The sequence below is a fragment of the Eschrichtius robustus genome, chromosome 12 (assembly GCF_028021215.1).
Source record: "Eschrichtius robustus isolate mEscRob2 chromosome 12, mEscRob2.pri, whole genome shotgun sequence".
In the NCBI taxonomy this organism is placed as follows: domain Eukaryota; kingdom Metazoa; phylum Chordata; class Mammalia; order Artiodactyla; family Eschrichtiidae; genus Eschrichtius; species Eschrichtius robustus.
In genome coordinates this window covers 13,309,576-13,332,498 of record NC_090835.1, presented here as the reverse complement: position 1 = coordinate 13,332,498, position 22,923 = coordinate 13,309,576, and the positions used below count along the sequence as shown (strand labels likewise).

The following is a 22,923-nucleotide window of genomic DNA, read 5'->3' as shown; positions in this document are numbered from 1 at the left end:
TACAGAGATCTCCAGGAAAGAGATTGGCTTTTCTTTTCAAAGTCAAACCGCTACCTAGAATCAGATTTTGGTCCCTTACTTTAAACTGCCAACAAATTGGGATATTTAATGTCAGATCTTGAGCGTATCCACAGGTTTTTGATTGTTTTGTTTTACTTAGTTGTTGGAGAGATAAAATGGCTGACACCAATACTTGGAGGAAAAGAGGAACTCAAAAAGTATTTGCTGAAGATTGGCTAAACAAATGGAAAAATTAATGCCATAGGAAAAGCAAGATACTGACAAACATATAATGTATATATATATATATTTTTTCCAGTTCCATTTATATCCATTCTATTTTCGTCTGGCATGCAGTGTAAACTCCTCAAATGTTAAGTACAACGAGTAAATTTATTTAATCAGTAAATAATGTTTCATCTTTTATTTCTCTGTTAAAATAACAATATTTTGTATCCTTTATAAAGATACACAGACATCAGTTTTTACTGTTTTATGAAAATGATATTTCCCACCTTAATATTAAAAAGTAATACCTGCTCAGAATATACCATCATAGGAATTTCTTAAGGAAAATTATCTGAATTCAGTATATGTGAGTGTATCTTAATTTTAAGTCACATGAAGAGTACACTGCATGCACTGCAAAGGATAAGGTATCTGGCTTACTTTAGCACCAGTCTAGACTTGAAAACACAGTTAAGACCAGCAAAAGAAGAGGTGTTTTAAGTCTTATCAACTTTATTGTGTCACAGTGAGATTGACCTGACTACTCTACTGTTACTTTATCTGGTGGAAGTTTGGAATCACTAGCTTTGCCCCAGTGAGTCACTTTCTGTAGACTTTCCTGTGGTGCTCAGAAATGATAATGATAGTGCTAGCATCTACAGACTACTGACTTTGGGCCAGTCATTGTGTTAAGTGCTTTATATTCATGATCTTAATCTCTAAAGAGCCCTATGAGATAGGAATTATTTTCCTGATATTAGAAATGAAGAAACTGAAGTTCAAGGAGAGTACTCACCCATATCATAGTGTACTCACCCACATCGTACAGCTAAAGAGTGAGAGTACCGAGTTTGTGCTCAGGTCCTTCTGACTCCAGAGCCAGTGTGCTAAACCATTAGGTAATTCTTCCTCTTGCTGTATACACTCTCACAGGAAAAACCTGTCAGCCATGCCAGTCTCCCTAATGGTTTCTTCCTTCTTGTGTGGAAAGAATGTCAAAAATGTGACTTTGCAACTCGTAAGGTTTTTGTAAAGTTAGACTTATTGTCATTCTGAGTCTCTGGAGTCCAAGAAGCCATGCAGATCCACACATGTACACACTCAAGGAGCAAATGGTAGAGTCAAGACATAATTTTAGATATGCTGCATGATAATTGGTTTTTAAAGTTATGCCCCCCAAATACCTCTTTTTAAAATAAATAGTGCAGTCATCATTATGGAAATTATATTCATAACAAATGTATCACTTGACCATTTTTCCAAGCTGATATTGATTTTTTTATTGATTGCTTCTTTCAAAATTGAAGGAAGCAGTAACAAAGGCAACTGTCACTGACAGTTTCTTGTTCTAAAGGTCACGCTGTGAGAATTAATAGAATCCAGGTCTACCCAAGTCAGGAAAAAAGGGAATAGGTATTTTTTTAACTTGTAGTAAATAATACATGCATTAAAAATATGTGCATTACTTGCATGGTTTACTGTATCATTTTTCCTCTTTCCTCTTCTCCTGCCCCTCTGTGGATTCTTGACAAAGCATGATGTATGTTACTATCTCATTAACATTTCCTGGCCATTTTAAAGCTGAATTTCTTATGCTCTTCTTCTCTGGCTCCACCCTGTGGATGGCTTTAACTCTTCCTGTTCATAAGTGTGATGGGCAGTCCCTTAACGATGGCCAAAAAAGTTACTCTTTCTTATTTACTGTTATTACTTCTCAAAAAATATCTTGGACCCTCGATTTTGTTTTCTTTCGACCCATCCAGGTTTTTTTTATAGACTACCTCATCCCCAGTTCTAAACATTTAATAACTTACCAGACAGTAAATATCTGGAGATTTTCCCCCCTCACTCTCTGATTTACTCTGTGGCCTGAATTCCAAATGTTTTCATATATTAAGGCTTTTATTATTTATCTCATGTTGCAGCTTTAAGACCTTTGTACACTTTTACTCCTCAAGGAATTTAGCTGCTAAAGCACTTCCTCTAAGCTCTCAATGAGCTACACATTCCAAGTACTATAATAGTGTATTTTTTAAAACCTCGTGTAAAATTAAAGTGCTAATATTATATTCTACAGAAGAATAAAGGACAGTTGTTTTCACAGAAAAATATGATAGGAAAACACATCTGCCAGAAAACTGTGCATTTTTTAGCCCATGATTTCTGGACATATTTATATAAAATGCTGATGAATGAAGTCAACACCAAAATGTATGGTCACTCATTTTTTAAAAAAGTCTACAAGTCACTTTTCAATGAACCATATACAAAGCTGCAAAAAACGTTTTGAGAAACCACAGTACATGGATATTAATTCCTTGTCATATGAGTACATCATTTATTCAGGTACCTTTAGTAACTATCATTTATCCAACTACCTTTAGTAACTAGCTGCATGGAGCTAAAGGGAATACTACCCAAGTGTCATTGTTCAGCTACCTCCCTAACAATGCAGCAATCCTGCTTTTTAATACGGCGGTTTCTGATTGTTTTCTCCTTGTTCCACTCCGTCCTTTGCACCTGATGTTTAAAATCCCCCCATCAAGTGATCACCCGCAAGGAAAAACAAAGGAATAGAAAATTTGGAATCAAATGTACCGACTCATCGAATTGTGCATTGAAATGTGGACTTTCTTACATATTCACTGAAGAGCATAAAATTCATTCAAACTTTTTTTTTTTTTTGGTCCCTAGGATGTGAAGTAACTAGTTTGAATGCCCTTTTTCACTGGCTTCACTAAGTCAGTGGGGAAATGATAGATTCTGGTACTTGATAGTGGTGGGTTTGGAGAGAGGCAGATGAGTTTATATTCTTCTGGTCACTTTCTCAGTGTGTGAAGAAGGTTCTGAACTTCAGTTACATCACCTGAAAATTGGGAATTAAAACTATAATGGAATTAAATGAGGTCTGTGTGAAAAGTTGTTAGCACATGGTATGAACTCAATACGTTTTGCAAGTAGATCCAATTATTGCTATGAGTGCTACGGTCATGATGACATAACATTATCTATAACGTATTCTAACTTGGGATGCCTGTTGCTACTGATCATTACCTAGTACCAAGTCTTTGGAGATAAAATGACCCTAAATAAGATAATATATATGAGAATATTTCTGGGAAAGGCCTGGCCATGTCCAAGTTTCAAAAAAATACCCATTCACACACACATAGTTCTTTAATTTGGAAAATTATCATGCTGCTAGCAATTAGGATCTGAATGGATAATTACATCTGAAAAGACCAATAATGGACATGCAATCTTTTCTCAAACATGTGCATAAATATGGTGGCCTTTGACTAGCCTCTTCACCTCTCTCTAGAGTGCATTTGCTATTCAAAACCCTTTCTTAAATGTAATAATAGGGGTATGATTTGCCACTGGATTACATTATTCCTCAGTGAACAGAACAAACATATAATAAGCACCAAACTTGTAGCAGGAAAGGCTTTGTGCTTTTTAAATATTACCTCATTTAATCTTTTCCCATCATTCTTATTTCAAAATAAATTACATTTAATTACATCTCGTGTTATTTATGAGAAAATTAAACCTTGCATAATACATGGCAGAGATGATTTTCAAACTCAGATCTGCCCAAATGCAATATTTCCATTCTCTAGGTAGGTAGGGTTTACCATCCGGAATCTATTTCACTTAACTGCTGCTAAGAATCTTATCGAAATATTTTCTCAAATACCAGATTAATGCAATTTTTCTAACTGTCCAAATCCTGTGGAACTGCATGGACTCATAAACTATAGGGAGATAAACAGGAATGCAGTTTTTAAAACTCAATAAGGACAAGTTAAAAAATCATTGCATATATTTCTCATTTTCTTTCCCATTTCCTAATGCTCTTTCTCTAGTCAGAATCAAGGTGGATTTTGCCTGGATAAGACTTGATCTCTTTTACCCATCAGTTCTTAATTTTTCATGCAACTCTGGAGATTGGATGAGATGTCTGTGCCAAAATTTAGATGACTTATTTTAAGAACCTGTATGCAGAAGCGACAATTTAGAATGATTCAGTGTCATTTTTAGGGATAATGGTTTACAGTATTAATGCCATAATGAAGTTTTTAAAATCTCTAGTTTAATCATTTTCGAAGGCTTCTCAAACCATTTCCTTAAAGAGAAGAAAAAGTCATGTCCTAACCTGACCTTGTACTCATGGAATAAAAGGAATTTTATTACATCAGAAATATAATAAAAGGGATTTTATTACATCAAAGCATCAAATTGTAGTCATGTTTTGTTTTGCACTAAGTACGTGCGTGTCCTCAAGGTGTCGCTCTGCACACCTCAACTTCAACAGTCTTTGGATTCCCATGATTAGGTGTTACCTGTCAGTCCTGCCCACCAAACTCTTGAGTCCCTACCAGGCAGAAGCTTTCTTTTCATAATGTCTGTATCCTGAGCTGGCAGCCAAATTTGTATATGCTTAATTAGTAAAAGCAATAATATATTGGCTTCAAATTTGCCTAATTCTAGAAGAAGCTGGTAATGAAGACATGTATATGTATAAATTATTTCTTTAACATCTTTATTGGAGTATAATTGCTTTACAATGGTGTGTTAGTTTCTGCTTTATAACAAAGTGAATCAGCTATACGTACACGTATATCCCCATATCTCCTCCCTGTTGCATCTCCCTCCCTCCCACCCTCCCTATCCCACCCCTCTAGGTGGTCACAAAGCACCGAGCTTATACACACTACCAAATGTAAAATAGATAGCTAGTGGGAAGCAGCCGCATAGCACAGGGAGATCAGCTCAGTGTATAAATTATTTTTAACCCTGTAAGCACTCCCTGAAACCAAGCCTTAGTGTGGAAACATTCCATTTTGTAACTGCAGCAATGCTATCCAGGTTTATTTCCTAGCTCCATTACTCCCTGATGTTGTACCCTTTAACAAGTGTTATAGCGCCTCTCTTTTCTAGTCAGTAAAATGAGGATATTAATGGTACTTAACTCATATAATTGTTGTTAGGATCGCTTGAAATAATCACCATAAAATACTTACCAGAATGGCCAAAATGGAGAAAAAAGTCAATAAATGTTACTGAACTCTGATGTGCACAGCTACAGGGCTTGCAACCCTACAGAACATACTTGGCTTAGAATAATCCTCAAATCTGGTAACAGGTTATTACATCAAATGTTTCAGACAACAAAAAATGAAATGGCACTTAAAACAATCATTGCTGAGAGGATTTGCATTTGGAAGGATGAAAGAAAAATCTTTTTGAACAATAATGTGTCTGTCACTTTATTAGACATATTTCTTATATTAACTCATTTTTATTGGCAACTGTGTCTTTACTGACTCCAACTGTGATCTTTGGGCTTGTAACATCTTATCTTTCTAACCAGATTTGACCTCCCTGAGAAAGGGGAACTTTCCTCCAAACAGAACCTTGGACAGTACCTTATAAGTATTTAAAAATACACAGGAACTTTATAAAACAATTGTGTATGTGTGTCTCTTTACACATTGTATGTAGCGTGTGTGTGTGTAGACAGAGATAGTCATATTCTAGGTACGTATAGAGTAACAAACATAATTGCATATAATGGAACGGTTTATGAAGTAAACAGTTGACTATCAAAAAACACGAATTTACATCCTGATAATGATATTTAATTACAGATAGAAGTTGGGGAGGTCACTTACTCCTTCCAGACATGTGCTACCCAATAAAACTTTCTGCACTGATGTAAATGTTCTCTCTCTCTCTGCTGTCCAGTATGGAAACCAGTAGCTACGTGTGGCTCTTGAGCACTTAAGATGCAGCTAGTGTGACTAAGGAACTGAATTCATACATTTTATTTGATTTTAACTGTTTTTAACTTAAATAGGCACATGTGGCAAGTGGCTACCTTACAGTATAGATATAGAGTCATGGAGGATGGGACAATATCATGCAAGAAGAGGGTAAAGTTGAATTTCCCTGATCTGGGTGCTGTAAAGGCTATTTTTCAGCAGAAGACTATCCTCTTTTGAAGTAGTATTAGTCTTCCATAATGCCTTAGGACTTTAAATTTTAAACTCCTCTTCCTTTATTTCTCCCAACAGACCTTGAAAACTTTAAAACAAGAATGAGAAGCACCGTGTCTGTCCGCCAAGGTCAGGGGATGGTACTGCTGTGCGGCCCACCAGCCCATTCTGGAGGTAACTCTGCACCGAAATGTGCACACGTCACTGGCTGCTATTTTTCTAGCTGATTGTTCACCCTCTTGGCATCAGCAAGGGGGACAATGTCATTTGTAGAGATTCCCAAAGTCCCTCTGTGTCGAGGAAGCATCGTCAGTGCCTCCCATAATTAGGATAGGAAAATATCAGATTGTACAAATGTTCCATCCCCCTGCTGTCTACCTGGCTCAAGGGGAAAGACACCTGAGTCAATCAAAATCAGAATCCTGTTGCTTGGTAAAGCCACGTAGGTAAAACCGCCAGCACTTCTTCCAACTTGATCGTATTAAAAGATGGCCTTGCTTCACTTCATCTCATTGTTGGTCTGGTGAGGGATCAGACCCAGAACCAAAGTCCCTTGACCACAGAATCCAAGATGACTTTGTGAGGACTCATAATGACTAGATCAGTTAGGAATGCATTTGATTGTAAGTCCCTGAAAACCCAGCTAACACCGGCTTCAGTGGACTTGGGTTTGTGTTGTTCTCACACACAAGACTTCCAAACGTATGTGGTATAAAGCTGGCACCACTTTTGGGGGACATCTTCCAGGACCCAAGCCCTTTCTTTGATCCTTCTCTGAAGTCCTAAACATGGGGCATGGCTAAGGCACCAATGTGCAGTGCAGAAAGGTAGAAATGGGAAGAGGGCAGGGCAAATGTCAGAAGTCTCTTCATTTCGAGTTGCTTTTGTATTATGGAAGGTTTGCTTTGCCCAAGGACTTTTATGTACATTTCATTGATCACTCCAGTGGCAAAAGAGACACAAAAATCAAGTATTTTCTACAGATACATGATGGCCCTAAAAAATCATAATTTTGATAATAAGGGAGAATGCGGAGAGACGATGTGTAGGCAGTTTGCAGTGTCTGCAGAAAGGACTAATGATGACTGTAAGGTGACTCTGACTGCACATACGGAGTTCAGTAGTCTGGAGGTTTAATAGTTAGTGAGATTTATTAGGATTTCACTACAGTTTGTGCTGACAAGATTGATAAACTCCATTTGTGGTCACTCTGGCTACAATTTAATTTGATACCTGCTCTCCTTGTTATTACCTTAATTTTCCATTTGGCTTTACACGTGATGGAAAAAGAAAATATTTTAAACTGGGAATTTGAAAACACCATTTTATTTTTGTCCTGTCTTCAGAAGTTTTAACTTTTCCTTCTCACCTAATGCCCCCGCTAACGTTTTTAGCAGGAAATAACAATTAGTAAAACAGCTACATGGCTTGCATTTCAAGCACGGTGAATAGATAAACAGGTGGAAGAGGCAGGCACCCCTCCAAGTCTGGATGGAAGGTATGGAATTGTTAGGGTTTCTGGTGTTTGAGACTGGCAGAGAATCCACATTAGATTTCAGGAGTTTGTCTTCTGAGAAATGGGTTTATTCTTTAGGACTTAATTTTCTCGCCAAGTTAGTATCAGAAGCATTCAATTTGGAGTCCAGGACATGAATTCTGGTCCAGGCTCTATTTCAAATCATTATCTGATATTGGGCTACTATGTTCACATTCTCTATCTCTACTTATCTCTAAAGGAAGAGATTAAAAGAAATCTCTGAGATCCCTTTTAGTTCTATCATTACATAATAATTGCTGAATAAAAACTAAACATATTTATAAACTATATGTGCATTATTGAAGTCCTGTCCTTTATATGAGGAGAGCAATTAACTGGACATCTATTTAGGTTAAAGAGATGTTCACTCACATTAACAGTTCTCTTCTTATTATGAAATTTGATCAAATAAGAAAGGAAGATTTTGCCGATTTCTTCTGCAGGCTACCTTCACAGCATTAATCTTTCATAACATGGCAGCAACTCTGAAAATTAATCTTACAGCATATTGAGAAAAAAATACCCCACTAGTCCCTGGTATAATGATATCTTTGGGAAAGGCAAAGCACAAGAAGCGCTGTTGTGCTGCTCTACAGTGAATGAACCTGAATACTTTCCCCTTCCCACTCAGAAGTATATTAAACATTTCTGTAGACATCCCCTGAAATTTGCTTGTCTCCGCTGGCAGCAGTCAGCAGCTCTGAAATCCAGTTCCTTGAGTTGTGCTGACATTCCTGACAGTCTTGATGGTGAAAGACAAGGAAATAAATATTCTCATTATGGGCTCTGTTAGAAACTGTGAGCTCAGTAATACTGTAGGCAAGGCAGGCAAGGCAAGGAAATTTGCAAGAAAACAAGGTGGGTATTGAAGGTTATAAGAGAGCATCACAGACATCCATCAGTTTGGGGCAGTGGAGTCAATGATTATCTGATGAAATCTCCCCAGTTACTCAAAACCCTCCAATGCAAACTGTCCAGCAGTGATTCTCTCATTGCTTCTCCAGGCTGTGATCACCTTAAAACTGGCAGCATCGCCAAGAGCCGCTGGATATACTGAGCGTTTTAAACCCAGCATATGGTATCCCAGTTTCTATTGTAACAGATCATGAAGAGGAAAGGAAATGAGTCAGCCTTTTATTGTATCAGTGGGATACTGGGTAATGGCATGAAATCCATTGTAAGGGATGCTGCATGTCCTATTTCAAAAGCTGTGCAGTGTCAGACCTTCTTAGGGTAACATAGAAATGAGCAGCAATTAATCTACTTTGAAAAGCATTTCCGTCAGCAGGTATTTCCAGTGCTCTACGAATCACCATGCATAGCATCTTTGTCATTTCTTGGTTAATAGGTACAAATTCAGATGTGATGTCGTCGCATAGATTGTACTATTAAGTCTTTAACACAAACACCAAAAAATAGAAATCACTGTGGATGATGGGGCTCTGGTTGTCTATGATGCTTCCTTAGATTAGAAACAGAGTATCTTGAGATCTAGAATTTTCACCATGCTTTCCATCAACTCCAGGGTCATTTGGCAGCAGGAATTCGTGATCTTCAACCACTCGTTAAATAGGAACAGAAGTGAGGTACTTTGAGATTCTTCCTCCTAGCTTACTAAAACTGACAGCTTATTCACCAGTGAAATCCCCATGAACTGTTCACCAAGGGATGTTTTTGTTTCCACCTTCCTTTTATATGTCACCCAGATCCTTGCTACTCAAAATGTGGTCCCTGGACCTGAAGTATCTACCTCACCTGGAAGATTGTTAAGAAGGCAGAGTGTTGGGCGCCACACAGGGCCTACTGTATCAGAATTCAAATTTTAACAAGATCTCCAAGTGATTCATGTGCACATTAAAGTTTGAAAAGCCCTGAGCTTCACCTATGCTCCCCCCACACTCTGCACCTCTGGCTAGAGGTGTGCAGGAAGCGGAAGCATCACCAGGGCAGCATGTTAGAGCCACAGGTGCCCGGCCTTTGCCCACGGATATTCTGATTCCATAAACCCAGGGCAGGGTCCCCAAAACTGTTGTTCCAGTTGACTGGAACAGATTGAGGCAGCACCAGATTGAAGATCCACCCACTTTGATCACCTTCTACAAAACCAGCCCAGGTTCACCCTGCTGAGGTGGAGTACTTTGATTTCCACATCAAACCCAAGCAGAAGTGTTAAACATTTTTTATGTCCAATTCGTACTTAAAAGAATTTAAAATAAAATATAATCACTTCAGGCTTTCCTATATTTTTGTCATTGTTGTTAAGAGAGGTGAACAACTAAGAAAAGACTGGCTTTTTCTCAGGTATTCCCATGAAGAGGTAGCATTTTACATTTGGACCGCTCTTACTACGTCGTTGTTAGAGAAAGTATGCCTTCCTAGAGTATAAAAAAAGAAAGGCACATGATTCTGATTCTGAGATTATTTTCGTTGTTATGAGTTATGGAGAAACTAGCTATAATTGTCGTCGTTGGATGCTTTTATGCTGAACACATCCCCGTTAAACTTAGATCCCATTTGCACGGCACCAAACTCAGGGACCTTATAACAGCATCTGTAGAGTTCCTTATGGTGTTTATAATCTTTAGTTTACCTTATATTATCTTTGGATCCTTACAATAATCCTATAAGAAATAAGGACATGTGTTTCGTAGATAAGAAAGTCAAAGCAAAGAGATAAAGTGAGGTCACACGTTAATCAATGGCAGGTCTAGGAGTTACCTTTGCATAGAATGTGCCCCATTTTTTTTATAGTCAGGAGACAACCGTACAACTAGTTTTTTGTACTCTGTATGCATTAGTTCTTTGGGTGCCATCCCATATCAATTCAATCTGAATTTTTTTTGAGATTGGTTCCTTTGACATCATTCATAGTTTTGAAAGCACTCCCGGTGATTCGAATATGTAGCCAGGGTGGAAAACTTGTGTGTCTGCCCTACAAAATCAAGTCGGTCTTGTCCCAGCAAAAGCTTTCTATTTGCAAGCATCTCCAGGGGCCCAGAAATTTGATTTGATCTAGACATATCATGAATATTATAGTCTTAAAAAAATCCATCACGCCCTCCCACAGCATGGTTATTTCAGCTGGATGTTTTGTCTTTGCTGTAGGACAGAGGTAAGAGCAGGGAACTAGGACACCCACATTCTAATCGTAGTGCTGCTGTTAACTTCCTTGAGCCAATTATGTAACTTCTCTGAGCCCTATTCATTTTCTATCTCCCCACACGTACTCAGCTTCTGGCATCAAGATGTCACCTTCAGAATCCGGCTCACCCAGTTTCTTAATTAGTCCCAACTATGCTGACAGGTCACTGGGCCACAACTAATCTTGCTATGCTAAAATGAGCATCCTTTATGCCCAGAATAATCTTCAAGACATCTACATTCTAGTCAAGAAGGTATAATGAGTAAGGCAGGGAGTGCCTAATTCCCCTCTCCATGCCTTATTCCCATGCCTGCCCCAAACTGCCCCAAACTGCTTACCAATTTTATATAACTTTAGATTTTCAGGGGCATCCATATTAGCTCCAGATACCAACCCATTCCACTGCAGTCCAGACAGTTTAGCTCTTGGCCTTCATGTTTCACCCAAAGGTACATGCAGATTCCATTTTAATCCGGCTCCAAACCTCAAACCATAACACACTATCCTTTGGATTCTGAGTATTGCAACTTCCAGGTAGTCTAGTTACCAGGCCCCGCCTACCATATCAGACACCTTTGGATACTGACATCTTCCTGGCTAGGTTCTAATTTTCTCACTCTGTTGATTAGACAACTGACCACCTTCCTCAGGAAGCAGTCCCTCCACTTCCAACTTATTCCTCTACTTTCTCTCACCGAGACTTCAGGCTCTCCTTCTCCATATCTTGGTTCCCAGCATAACTCTCAAATCCTCACACAGCGTTATGCCAGCCAAATGGAATTTATCTTTGTCCTTTAAATCTCTCCAGTGTGTTGTAAGGATTAGAGACATAATAAATGTGGCACCAGTTTGCAAAATTCAAACATCCAAACATTCCTGATTTTATTAATTAGGCCTGGTTTGATTTTTTCATTTGCCTAAGCTTGGAATTAAAATTAAATCAGAAAATCGCTTGTCTTTGAAGACATATTATGATTCTTGATTTACATTCATGTAACAAATGTTATGTAGGCAAATATTTTTCATATATATCTTCCAAGAGATTCATCTGGAATATGCATCTATTATTAACATAAACTCATCATGCTCTGGCATTGTGGCTTTATTAAAATGCTGATTTAGCCATTCTTCTAACATTTGAAAATTGCTCTTAAAGACTCAGCATGACAGTTGAGATGAACTCTGCCAAACATCTTCTCAGAGGCCAAGTCCCATGTAATTCTTTATGTTTGCATGTTACATTAGTGTACACAGTATGTGCCTGGGCTCCATTCATTTCCTTAGAAGAAGCAAAGCATTAAGTGGGCCTCAGAGGAGCTGAGGGTTTTAAAATATTGCGGAGTTTTTTTTAATAGACTAGGGAACATAATCTTCAGCTTATTTTGTATGGCAATTTCTTTTTTAATTTACTTATTTTATTTATTTATGTTTGGCTGTGTTGGGTCTTCGTTGCTGCGCGCGGGCTTTTCTCTAGTTGTGGTGAGCGGGGGCTCCTCTTCGTTGCGGTGCACGGGCTTCGCACTGTGGTGGCTTCTCTTGTTGCAGAGCACGGGCTCTAGGTCCCCGGGCTTCAGGAGTTGGGCTCTGGAGCGCAGGCTCAGTAGTTGTGGCGCACGGGCTTAGTTGCTCCGCGGCATGCGGGATCTTCCCGGACCAGGGCTCGAACCCGTGTCCCCTGCATCAGCAGGCGGATTCTTAACCACTGCGCCACCAGGGAAGCCCTGGCAATTTTAAAAAAGCAAAATTTGAAAATTTTAGATGGTTATAAGATTAACAGTCACTTAATTGTCATGAAAAGCTATAAGAATTGTCATGAAAAGCTATAAGAAGAGTCCCTTTCTAAGTGTGGTACCAACCTCCTTTTCTGGTTATAGTGGGGACATGGTTGAGCGTGCACATCAGGATGAAGGGCCAGCATTGCACTTGAGTCATCTCGTTCTGTGTGTGTGTGTGGAGTGAGGGAAGGTGCCCAAAAATAGACTCAGTTTTTAAGACACTTAAATAACAAGTGATAAATTATGTTCTTAGGATCTTGAGTCCTTATTGTTTGGTCACCACTGAAATAGCTGCCCTTTGATGCCCATTTCATGTCACCTGAGAAGCGACTTACCTGAGAGATGCCCTATCTCCTGCAAATAAATTTTAGAACCACAGGTGTTCAATAAGTTAAGAGTGACCCTGTTGGAGATCAGAGATTGAGAAGAGGTTTTCTGGATGTGGGATCCTGGGAAATAATGTTTAAAATGCTGGTTGGAGCAGCATTGAAATAATACTGCTGTTCTAGTCTTCAAGAATATTACGGATCAAACTCTGGTAAACCAACTTGTATGATATTATTTCTATGGAAAATGCATTCTGAGTTCCACTTCTAAGCCCAAAACATTATATATTCATTTGAATACACATCTATTGAAATTCAGTGAGGAGAGGTTAATATTTAGTTAGTGATAGGTTCATCAACACCATAGTACTAGGTGCTTTTTTTTTAATCTTGTTTTAAATATTCTTAAGGCACTCCTGTTTGATGCTCCTTGACTCTGCCATGTTCCTTTGAAAAATACAAACCTGGATTCTTTTATCTGAAAGTTATTGAGCCAGTTCCTCCCTTTTTTCTTTTCCCACTTTGCTAACCAGCGGAGGTTATAGCACACAAGTGATCTAATCAGCGTAGAGTAATGTGAAACAGTTTGGAAGATGATGCTTTTCTCCGTTCATTAAACCTCCCTTTTTTCACCAACTGAGAAAAAAAAAAAAAAAAAAAAGCCACATTGATCAGGGACTACTTGTTATAAAATTGTCTAACCTAAATGGCCTGGTGGAGTGTTTCATGTTTGGGAGGAGAGGCCACTAAGATTTTTTGTCCTTACCACACCCGATACAGGCTCCATTTCTCTCAGCCATGAGATGACGTAGCTCAAAGAAGGAATCAACAAGGGAAGCAAAAGGGAGAAATCAGGCTCCACATTTCTAGAAGAATGGTGAGCTTCTCCATCACTAGATGTGACAAGAAGAACTGAGATGAATATTTCTGATGTCGGTTATCTCCAGAATTGGTTAATAAGCATGTTCTGTGATGCTACCAACATACTTTTTGCCTTTGAATTTTCCTGTCAGCTCTTTAAAACAATCTGAAGATTTCATGACGTTACTTTTGAATGCCTAGATGTCAACAACTATATACTTATGAGTAGAAGAAATGAGTTTGTATAGACAGCAAGCATTCCCTGGTCATAGAATAATTCTGAGCCCCCAGTTTCTTAACCTGTATAGAGAATTGCTGGTCTGTTTTCAAAGAAAAGTTCCCCAGGAGTGGTAGTTGTATATTTTCTACCTTCATTCCCCTTTCAGTTCTAGTAAGAGAGATGTTTAAGCTGTTTTTGCATCTATAGCAAGTCCCAGGCTGTAGCACTTAGAAATAGACTTAGCTACTTAATAGCAGTTAATTAAATTTCTTAGTGTTCAGTAGCCTAAAGAGGATCATTTAGTTTAGAAAAAAAAAATTAGCAGAAATACATTTCAAGGATTTTCTTCTATCTCTTCTTTTTTCCATCTTTGCTTTTATGTAGATGTTTCCATGTTCTTTATTTGGCTGAGACCAAGGATTTTAGTAAATTAATGATGGCCCTAATTACCCAGCTTCTCTCCTGATAGGTACTCTGTACTTAATTTAACGATAGGCACTATATTTGTAGATTTAAATTCAAGTTGGGAAGGTCTCTATTTTCTTTTCAAACATTAAAAAAAAAAAAATCAAAGTGATTATCTCCAGGTTTGATCCTTAGAACTGGAGGACCACTGATCCGTCAGAGTGAGGGTCAGACACATTAGCACCAAAAGGAAATGGCATTTGGAAAGTGAGATTTGATCCATAAAAGCGAAATGATCTACAAACTGTGATCATTCAACAAAGCTCAGCTGCATGCAGAGTTCCCTTTTGGAGTTGTCCTGTCCCAGAAAGCAGTGAGGGATGATGTTATGTGGAAACCCAGGTGCTAGTTGGGAGGTGAAGAGTCTGGAGATGTGAAAAACACATTACATACCCAGTTAAGAGTGCTACCAGGGGTGTACCAGCCAGAGCAGAACAAATGATCAACAGTGATCTTTCAACAACATGAACCTGGCTGAGCATTTCATAAATAATCCAGTGGACAATCACTGCAGGATATATGGCAAGCATTCTTGTTTTAATGCCCACTGGAAATATGAATCTCATCTTTTCAGGTGAAAAAGAAATGAGCAGCCCTTTGGATACATTTTCAGCAACAAATCGGTGTTTTGTCAGGTCAGTACATCATGATGTTACATTGAATTAAGCAGGATAATGGTGCAGTACATAGAATGAGGAAATGCTGGTTGAGTGCTGGAAATTTGGAAGTAGACTCAGGTTGGGAGATCAGAAATTGAAGTCTCAAAAGTGGAATATTCACCACTGTCAGGGATCTTGATCCTCTGAGTGTGACGGCACAAATAAGTTGGCGGGCTTCCCTGGTGGCGCAGTGGTTAAGAAATCCACCTGCCAATGCAGTGGACACGGGTTCAAGCCCTGGTCTGGGAAGATCCCACATGCCGCAGAGCAGCTAAGCCCGTGCACCACAACTACTGAGCCTGCGCTCTAGAGCCCGTGAGCCACAACTGCTGAGCCGACATGCCACAACTACTGAAGCCCGCACGCCTAGAGCCCATGCTCGGCAGCAAGAGAAGCCAGCGCAATGAGAAGCCCATGCACTGCAACGAAGAGTAGCCCCCGCTCGCCGCAAATAAAGAAAGCCCGCGTGCAGCAACAAAAACCAAAGCAGCCGAAAATAAATAAATAAAATAAATAATTTTTTTTAAATCTTAAAAAAAAAAAAAAAAGTTGGCCATTTTTCTGATATATTTTTTAACTCATTCAGTTTAGTTTTCAGACATTTAAGAAGAAAATACCTGGAGTTGGCCAAATCACAGACCAGACAACACTATGCATTTGGACAAGTAAAGTTCACTTTTATAGGCAAAGGAATAGATGGTGGCATTTTGTCTAAAGGTAGGATTATAGCTTCTGATTTAAAAGGAAATGACTTAATGAAGTCGCTTGTTCATCAAGGACAAACAGTATGGATGAAAAACTCTTTGACGCATCATGCTTATCTGAGTTAACTATATTCGCTAACGATTTTGACATTTGAGACATATAGAATAAACACAAATTTTCACATGAAGTAGTAATCCTTTCACAGAGAGACCAACTCGGCCTACATTATGAACTAAAAGAAATGTCACATCTTTAGTGCAGCGGCTGGTTGGGAGAATGTTCATCATATTTTAGGTGGGTCCTGGCTGCTGATGAAACAGTGGACAGCCGTATCGTATCGAGCCAAGAAATCTCCTCCCATTTCTAACTGCAACACACCCTGTTTTTCTCCCATCAGCTAGTCACAGGTTAACACATTATCACGATCGTCACCGTCAAAATTAACCCCTGGGAAGCAGTTGTGTTATAACGACACTCCGCAGGAATACATAGATCCATATGGCGGGCACAGCTGGAAAGATAGTTGCAGTTGCTAATGTAGCGTCTCAGAAATATCCAAAGAATCTCTACTTTGTGAAGTAATTTGGAATTTGTACACTTTCTTTTTCCCTCAAACCAGCACATACAATAGGAAACACCTGGGAAATGCCAAAATACTTCAGTTTTATAGGTGTTTGAAGCCCCAGTTCTTATCATTTCATGCAATCTCAGGTTTGCCTTTTGAGAAGATAAATGGGATTTTCAGAATAAATTGTAGCTGATTTAAGTATCATGTATTTCTTCCCTTTGTGGTTCTCACTTACTGCAAAATGAGGCCGGTATGACACACCTCTGAAATCAACACCTAACTATAACAAAGACATCCCTACACCTTCTCTGTAAGTGTTGCTGCCTTTTGAATTTGTTCCGTATATTGCAAGCCAGCATTCCTTCTCAATGTGCAGTTCCAGGTTACTTCAGTGAAACTGTTGTGATGAATGAGATTTATGATTGGGTCCCAGTGGAGTATGTAAATCAGGATATTGAGGTTGAGGAGAATAGATTATTTTTTAAAAGTGAAAGCATCGAACTTTGGCAGAACCTCTCAGATGTCAGGGGTTTAGTAGACATGGCAGATATAGGAGTGAACAAAAACAGAGTGGTTCCTCTTACCATGGGACCTACAGGTCTGCTGGGGAGTAAGAGGGTAATCAGAAAATCACACTGGGACGTGTGCTTTTGGTTGTGAGGTGGGAGAAGAATAGGGTTCAATGATCTGATCATGTAGAATAGAAGGACATGATGTAGTCTGGGAGAAGGCTTCTCTGAAGAAGTAGCTCTGGAGCTTAGATTTTGAAGGATGAAAGAAGGAATAGTATTACAGATGGAACAGTGCATAAGTCTGGGAGGTTGCCTGCCAGGAGAGAAAGGCAGTGTGGTGGGACCTCCAGAGCAGCAGGGAGAGTCGGTTAAGTCTCAGGTTGGGATACAGGCAGAAACTAGGGTCAGATGTGGTGGTAATGATTTGGGTGTTTTTCCAGAAAGAAGTTAGGAATTGCTGAAGATTTTTTTAAGTAGCATCGTGAGATAGGTTATAAGTTAGAGTGGAAGGCGGTTTTAAAATGGGTTCTTGGAAGCCAAGGCTGATTTATTATTACCCAGCTTTCCATGAAAAACAAAGAAAGAAGCAATGTTCTAATCAGACTAGAAACAGAGGGTAACCATCAAAAATTTCCTTGAACAATTACCTGTAATTGTAGCACAGGTCAAGTTGAGAAGTGACCATCTGACAGTCTTAGTCTGTTCAGGCTACTACAAAATACCACAGACTAGGTGACTTATATACAACAGACATTTATTTCCACAGTTCTGGAGGCTGGAAGTCTGAGATCAGGGTGCCAGCATGATCAGGTCAGGGCTCTCTTCTTGGTTTATTACAAGCACGTTTTCACTGTGTCCTCACATGGTGGAAGGAACATGGCAGCTCTGTCGGATCTCTTTTACAGGAGCACTAATCTCATTCAGGAGGGCGCTCCCCCATGACCTCATCACGTCCCAAAGGCCCCACCTACTAATACCATCACCTTTATGGTTTAGGATTTCAAAATATGAATTCTGGGGGGGACACAAACATTCAGGCTAGGGTAAAGACTAAAAACTAAAGAACTAAATTGATAACACAGAAGATAGAGAGGATATCTTTAAAAGCTTTCAGCAGTAGCCGCAATAGCCACTTTGTATCTCTCTGTGAAATACACATTAAATCTGGACACCTATTTAAAAAATTAGGTGTTCGCTTGTTATAAAGGAAACATTTTTCTAAGGAATCCAGAGGAAATGTTCTACCATACTTAACAACACACACATACATGCCGTACACCATCTTTCCTGGCCGAAAAATTACTAGGAAATTAACAATTCTAGCTAACACTTTGTAGGGAAAGAGGCTAACATGGCATATTGGGTGTGGACATAGCAAAAGGGTGATATCACTTTACTCTGAAGGTGGAAACTGAAGCAATAGAAAGTTCCATCTGAGTTCCTCAGATAGGAATTCTGGAAGCTGTCCCCCACACACTTTTGGAGGAATAAAGGGATACACCCACTTTTGGTTAGTGAAGCTAAGACCTGGATAGAATTACAACCAATGTTAATAGACAAAGTTAAATTAAAAAACTACTCCATCATGGTGACCTAAGAAAATATTCAGTGTTAAAAGAGGGGATGGGTGGAAGGGGGGAAGTGTCAGCTATTGCCTGAGGATGCAAAACAAAACAAACACCAGAAATGCATGTGAAAGAGATGTCTTAAGAAAATACAATAAAATTAAAAGATGCATCTCTGTTGTGCCTTCTGTCAAGCACAAGAAACCATGGAATCTATGAAACAAAGATGCTCATGTGAAGAGAGACCTAACTCTGATACTAACTGGGGTTTAAAGGGAGCTAACAAAAATTAGTAATGAAAGAATTAAAATCTGGAATGCAGACTCAGTAAAAAGCCAAATGAACATTGTAGAAAATTGAATTAGTGATAAGCATGACTAACTAAAGTTGTTTTGTTTTGTTTTTTAATACGTAAAAGGAAAGAATAATGATCAGGAAGCTTTGTAAATATGGCAATTAGGGAGTAAAGGTCTAATCTATATATAATCAATGTAATTGATAAAGATATTTGACCAGTATATATGTGTATACCATTTTGTTTTATATCATGACACACTTATTGTACTTTCTCCTCTTTGAGAGGGAGCCAAAAGGTATTCTTTATTTTAATAATTAATGGAAATAGAGATCTAGGTAGATATAAAAACAAAATGTGTACCTTCCAAGTTGCTGGAGACAGGTCAAAGAAATAGTAATCTATTAAAGCAAAGGCCAAAAGGAAAAATGAGAAAAACAACATAAATAAAAAATACAGAAAAAAGATGACAGATATAAGAATATATGACTTGTGGCAGAAAATATAGAGGTATAATTTCTATATTTAATGAGAGCATACAATTGAATTAAAAATCTGTGTGATCTAACCAAAGTATGATGGCATTTATTTCAAATAAAATATTCTCTATAAAGTAGACTTTAAAAGAAAAGAGGGTAGAATTATTACTTTAGGAGCAATTATTATTCATATGCAAAAACAGTAAATTGGCAAAAGATACTTTTTATTATTGAATACACAAACCTCAAGGAAGGCATTCCAATTTTATTCTTTTAAACATCACAAAACATAGGGTCAAAATTTATAATACTCAACATTTGGAAATACAAGGAGAAATTAACTAAAGTACGTTTGTGATGTAACTTGATAGTTAAGTAAATAGAAATAATGATACAAAACTTTGAATAATGTGATAATACAATATGTATTTATGTACTTCCTTTTCTGGTGCCCATATAATGCTTATTTTAATTGGTTATGTATTAAGCCAAAAAAAAGAAAGGGTTCAACAAGTTGAAATTGTACAGATCAGGCCTTATTTTCTGCCATATTGTAGTTACACTAGAAATTAGCTATAGATCAGTTTTACACAATGACAACAACCACAATTTTTTTTTTAAATCAACTCATGTAAATTTCAAGTCTGCTTTCTAGTATCCCCTGGGTTGAAACAGAAATAAAAACCATAATTTATAGACGTTTCAAAATTGAAGGAATGAAAACAGATCTACGCTTAACGAAATTTATGAAAAGTTTACTCTGAAGCAAGTCAGTAACGTTAAATTCATTATTAAGCAAGGAATTCTGGAAATCAAAATCAGTAAACTAAGTATTCACCTCATGAAGTTAAAAAAGAACATGAAACAAACCTCAGGGAAACAGAAGGAAGACAAAGGTTGAAATTGGTGGATGAGAAAATGGAAACAGTACACAGGAGACAGCACAGAGGAGTTTTGATAGACAAAAGAAAAGATAAATACAAGTGTATTCCTCTTCAAATATAATCAAGAACAAATAAGAGGAGTACAAATACAGTCAGCCCTCTGTATCCACTGGTTCCACATCCTCGGATTCAACCAACCAAGGCTCGAAAATATTCATGGAAAAAAATTCCAGAAAGTTCCAAAAAGCAAAACTTGAATTGGTTGCTTGCTGGCAATTGTTTATATAGCATTTACGTGTGTATACAACTAATTATGTAGCATTTACCTTGCATTAGGTATTATAAGTAATCTGGAGATGATTTTAAATTTATGGGATGATGTACATAGATTATATGTGAATACTACAGCATTTTATATAAGGGACTCGAGCATCCACGGATTTCCTTGATATCCAAGGGGGGATCCTGGAACCAGTTCCTCACAGATGGTAAGCTAAGGGATGACTATATACAAAATTAGAAATTAAAAAGAGCATATAATTTTGTATATAAGATTTAAAATCATAAGAGAAAACTAGGTACAACCCTATGATCACTTGAACATCTGGAAGAAATGAACAATCTGCTGAGAGTATATAAACAACAAAATGGAACCAAGAAAATAAAGAAAATCTGAATAGATTAATTATCATGGGAAGAATTCAAAGTTGTCAGGAATTACTTTCTCCAAGTACTCTGGCCTATAAATTTTACAAAGAAACTCCTTCAAAATTTTAAGGTAATTCCCTTGCCAAATAATGTGTTTCAGAGCAAAAGACAAGCTGTCAGTTCATTTTATGAAATGGGTATAACACTGGGACTAAAACCTGACAGACAGCAAAAGGGGGAGGTAGCCGCACTTATGAATGTTAGTAACACTTATATAATGGATAATATATTTCAGGCACTATTTTAAAAGCTTTACATAAATTAACTAATGTAATTCTTACGACAACCTGATGATATAATTGCCTTATACAGCCATTTTATAGATGGCAAAATCCCTGAGACATTGTTTAAGTAAATAGGAAGTTCCTCAACACCTTATGAACAACCATTTTTGGATATGTATATAAAAGGAGCAAAAAGTTTTAAAAGTACAGATGACCCAAAAAGAGTTTTGCTTAAATTCTTCACATATTCCAAATTTAAAATACAAAAAGTTATAAAAGAAAAATATAATGACTTGTAGAAAGATACTTCTATGTCCTATTAAATTATAGCCAATACCCAGAGAGAGTAAAGAGACAAGAATGAAACAATGTTGATAATTATTGAAGCTGAGTGATACAAGAGGGTTCCTTATCTCTACTTTTGTAATTGGTGTGTGTCTGAAATTTTCCATAACAAAAAATTTAAAAATACAAGTATGTGGTTGGATTTAGTGATCTCCAAGGTTGCTTCCAGCTCAGATTTTAGATGATCCTCCATTGTTAATTACTTCCTTCTCCATAAAAGTATTTTTGTATCAGCCTTTGAGGCAAGAAGATGTTTGCATTGCATGGAGGAGTTTCTACGATGTGCAGACATATAGCTATTTTATTACTTATCTTCCTTTTGAAAATCACTCTGGTTATTAATAGCTGTCCTTGCTACCCTGCCTTGAGAGATGGTTATCACTAAAAATGCCTGGGTTGGCAGTAATATGCTTTGCTTCTGCCTGGAGCTGTTTTGAATCTCCAGTGGCAGACCTTCACTGTGTTACTGGGGCAAATGTGCAGTGTTGTGCATTAAATCTGCACTGATCAATGCTCAGATGATTTGACTTTCTGCAGGGAATGAAAAAAATAAACACCCCCATTCCCAAATGGCACTGTAGCCTAGTTAAGAGAATTGCTTGCAGGGGAGTACATTATGCTAAAAGGACTAGTTCATTTTCAGGTCAGAAAACTTTAAATTCAAGTTGACATAGCTTCTCTTTTCATTTCCATACTCATCTGAGCTGGGGAAATGCGGCGTTTGCCACTAAAAATCAACCAGTGAAATATGGCAGAGGTGGGGGCGGGTGGGGGGACAGGGGGAGGCAGTGGTCCAAAGCCTGAAAGTGGCTGTGATCTGAAATATGTCATGGTTTATTTTGTAGCAGACACCATACCAAATTTGCTTTCCACTGGTAGACCTTCTCCTTTTATTTTCCACAAAATCCCATGTACCCAGCAGCAATCTTTAACAGCAAAAATGCAATCCACACAAGTTACCTCATGATGTACCAGCATTCCAGACAGTTCATAAGCAATTAAGGATCAAGTCTGAATTAAATCCAGAGGTTCAGGGCTGAGGATGTTAGGGTAAAGCAGAGAATGACGCTCAGCCAGTTTTCTGACCGTGAGCGGCTTCCTTCAATAAACCTCATGTTAGGTGCTCCCCCCTTAAGCACCAAGTGTGACTTCTGCTTTTATGTCAAGGTAGATCCATAAAGTTTAAGGTGTAGAAATTTCCATGTAGCTATTGTAGGGGAGGAAAACTTTTCCTCTCTTTCCTCTAGGTTCTTTGGCTGGTAATAATTAAATTGGCCTAAGATAGATTAACAAGGGAAAAAAAAATTTAATTTTGTGTGTACAGGAGCTCATGCGAATATGAGACTCCAAGAAGTGACCAAAGCAAGGAGTTTTTATACTTTTTAGACAAAGGAGCAATAAACTTGTGAAGAATTGACAAGAC

At 38.0% G+C, this 22,923-nt stretch overlaps 1 protein-coding gene across 12 annotated transcripts in view; it reads left to right on the top strand.

Moving 5' to 3' along the window:
- The window catches only part of CNTN4 (contactin 4), a 956,080-nt gene that overhangs the window by 706,264 nt on the left and 226,893 nt on the right, over positions 1 to 22,923 (top strand). For all 12 annotated transcript variants that reach the window (XM_068558505.1, XM_068558506.1, XM_068558508.1 and 9 more), the window contains one exon: positions 6,309 to 6,404. In XM_068558505.1, the coding sequence (XP_068414606.1) occupies positions 6,309 to 6,404 (96 nt within the window). The remainder of the gene's footprint in view (positions 1 to 6,308; positions 6,405 to 22,923) is intronic.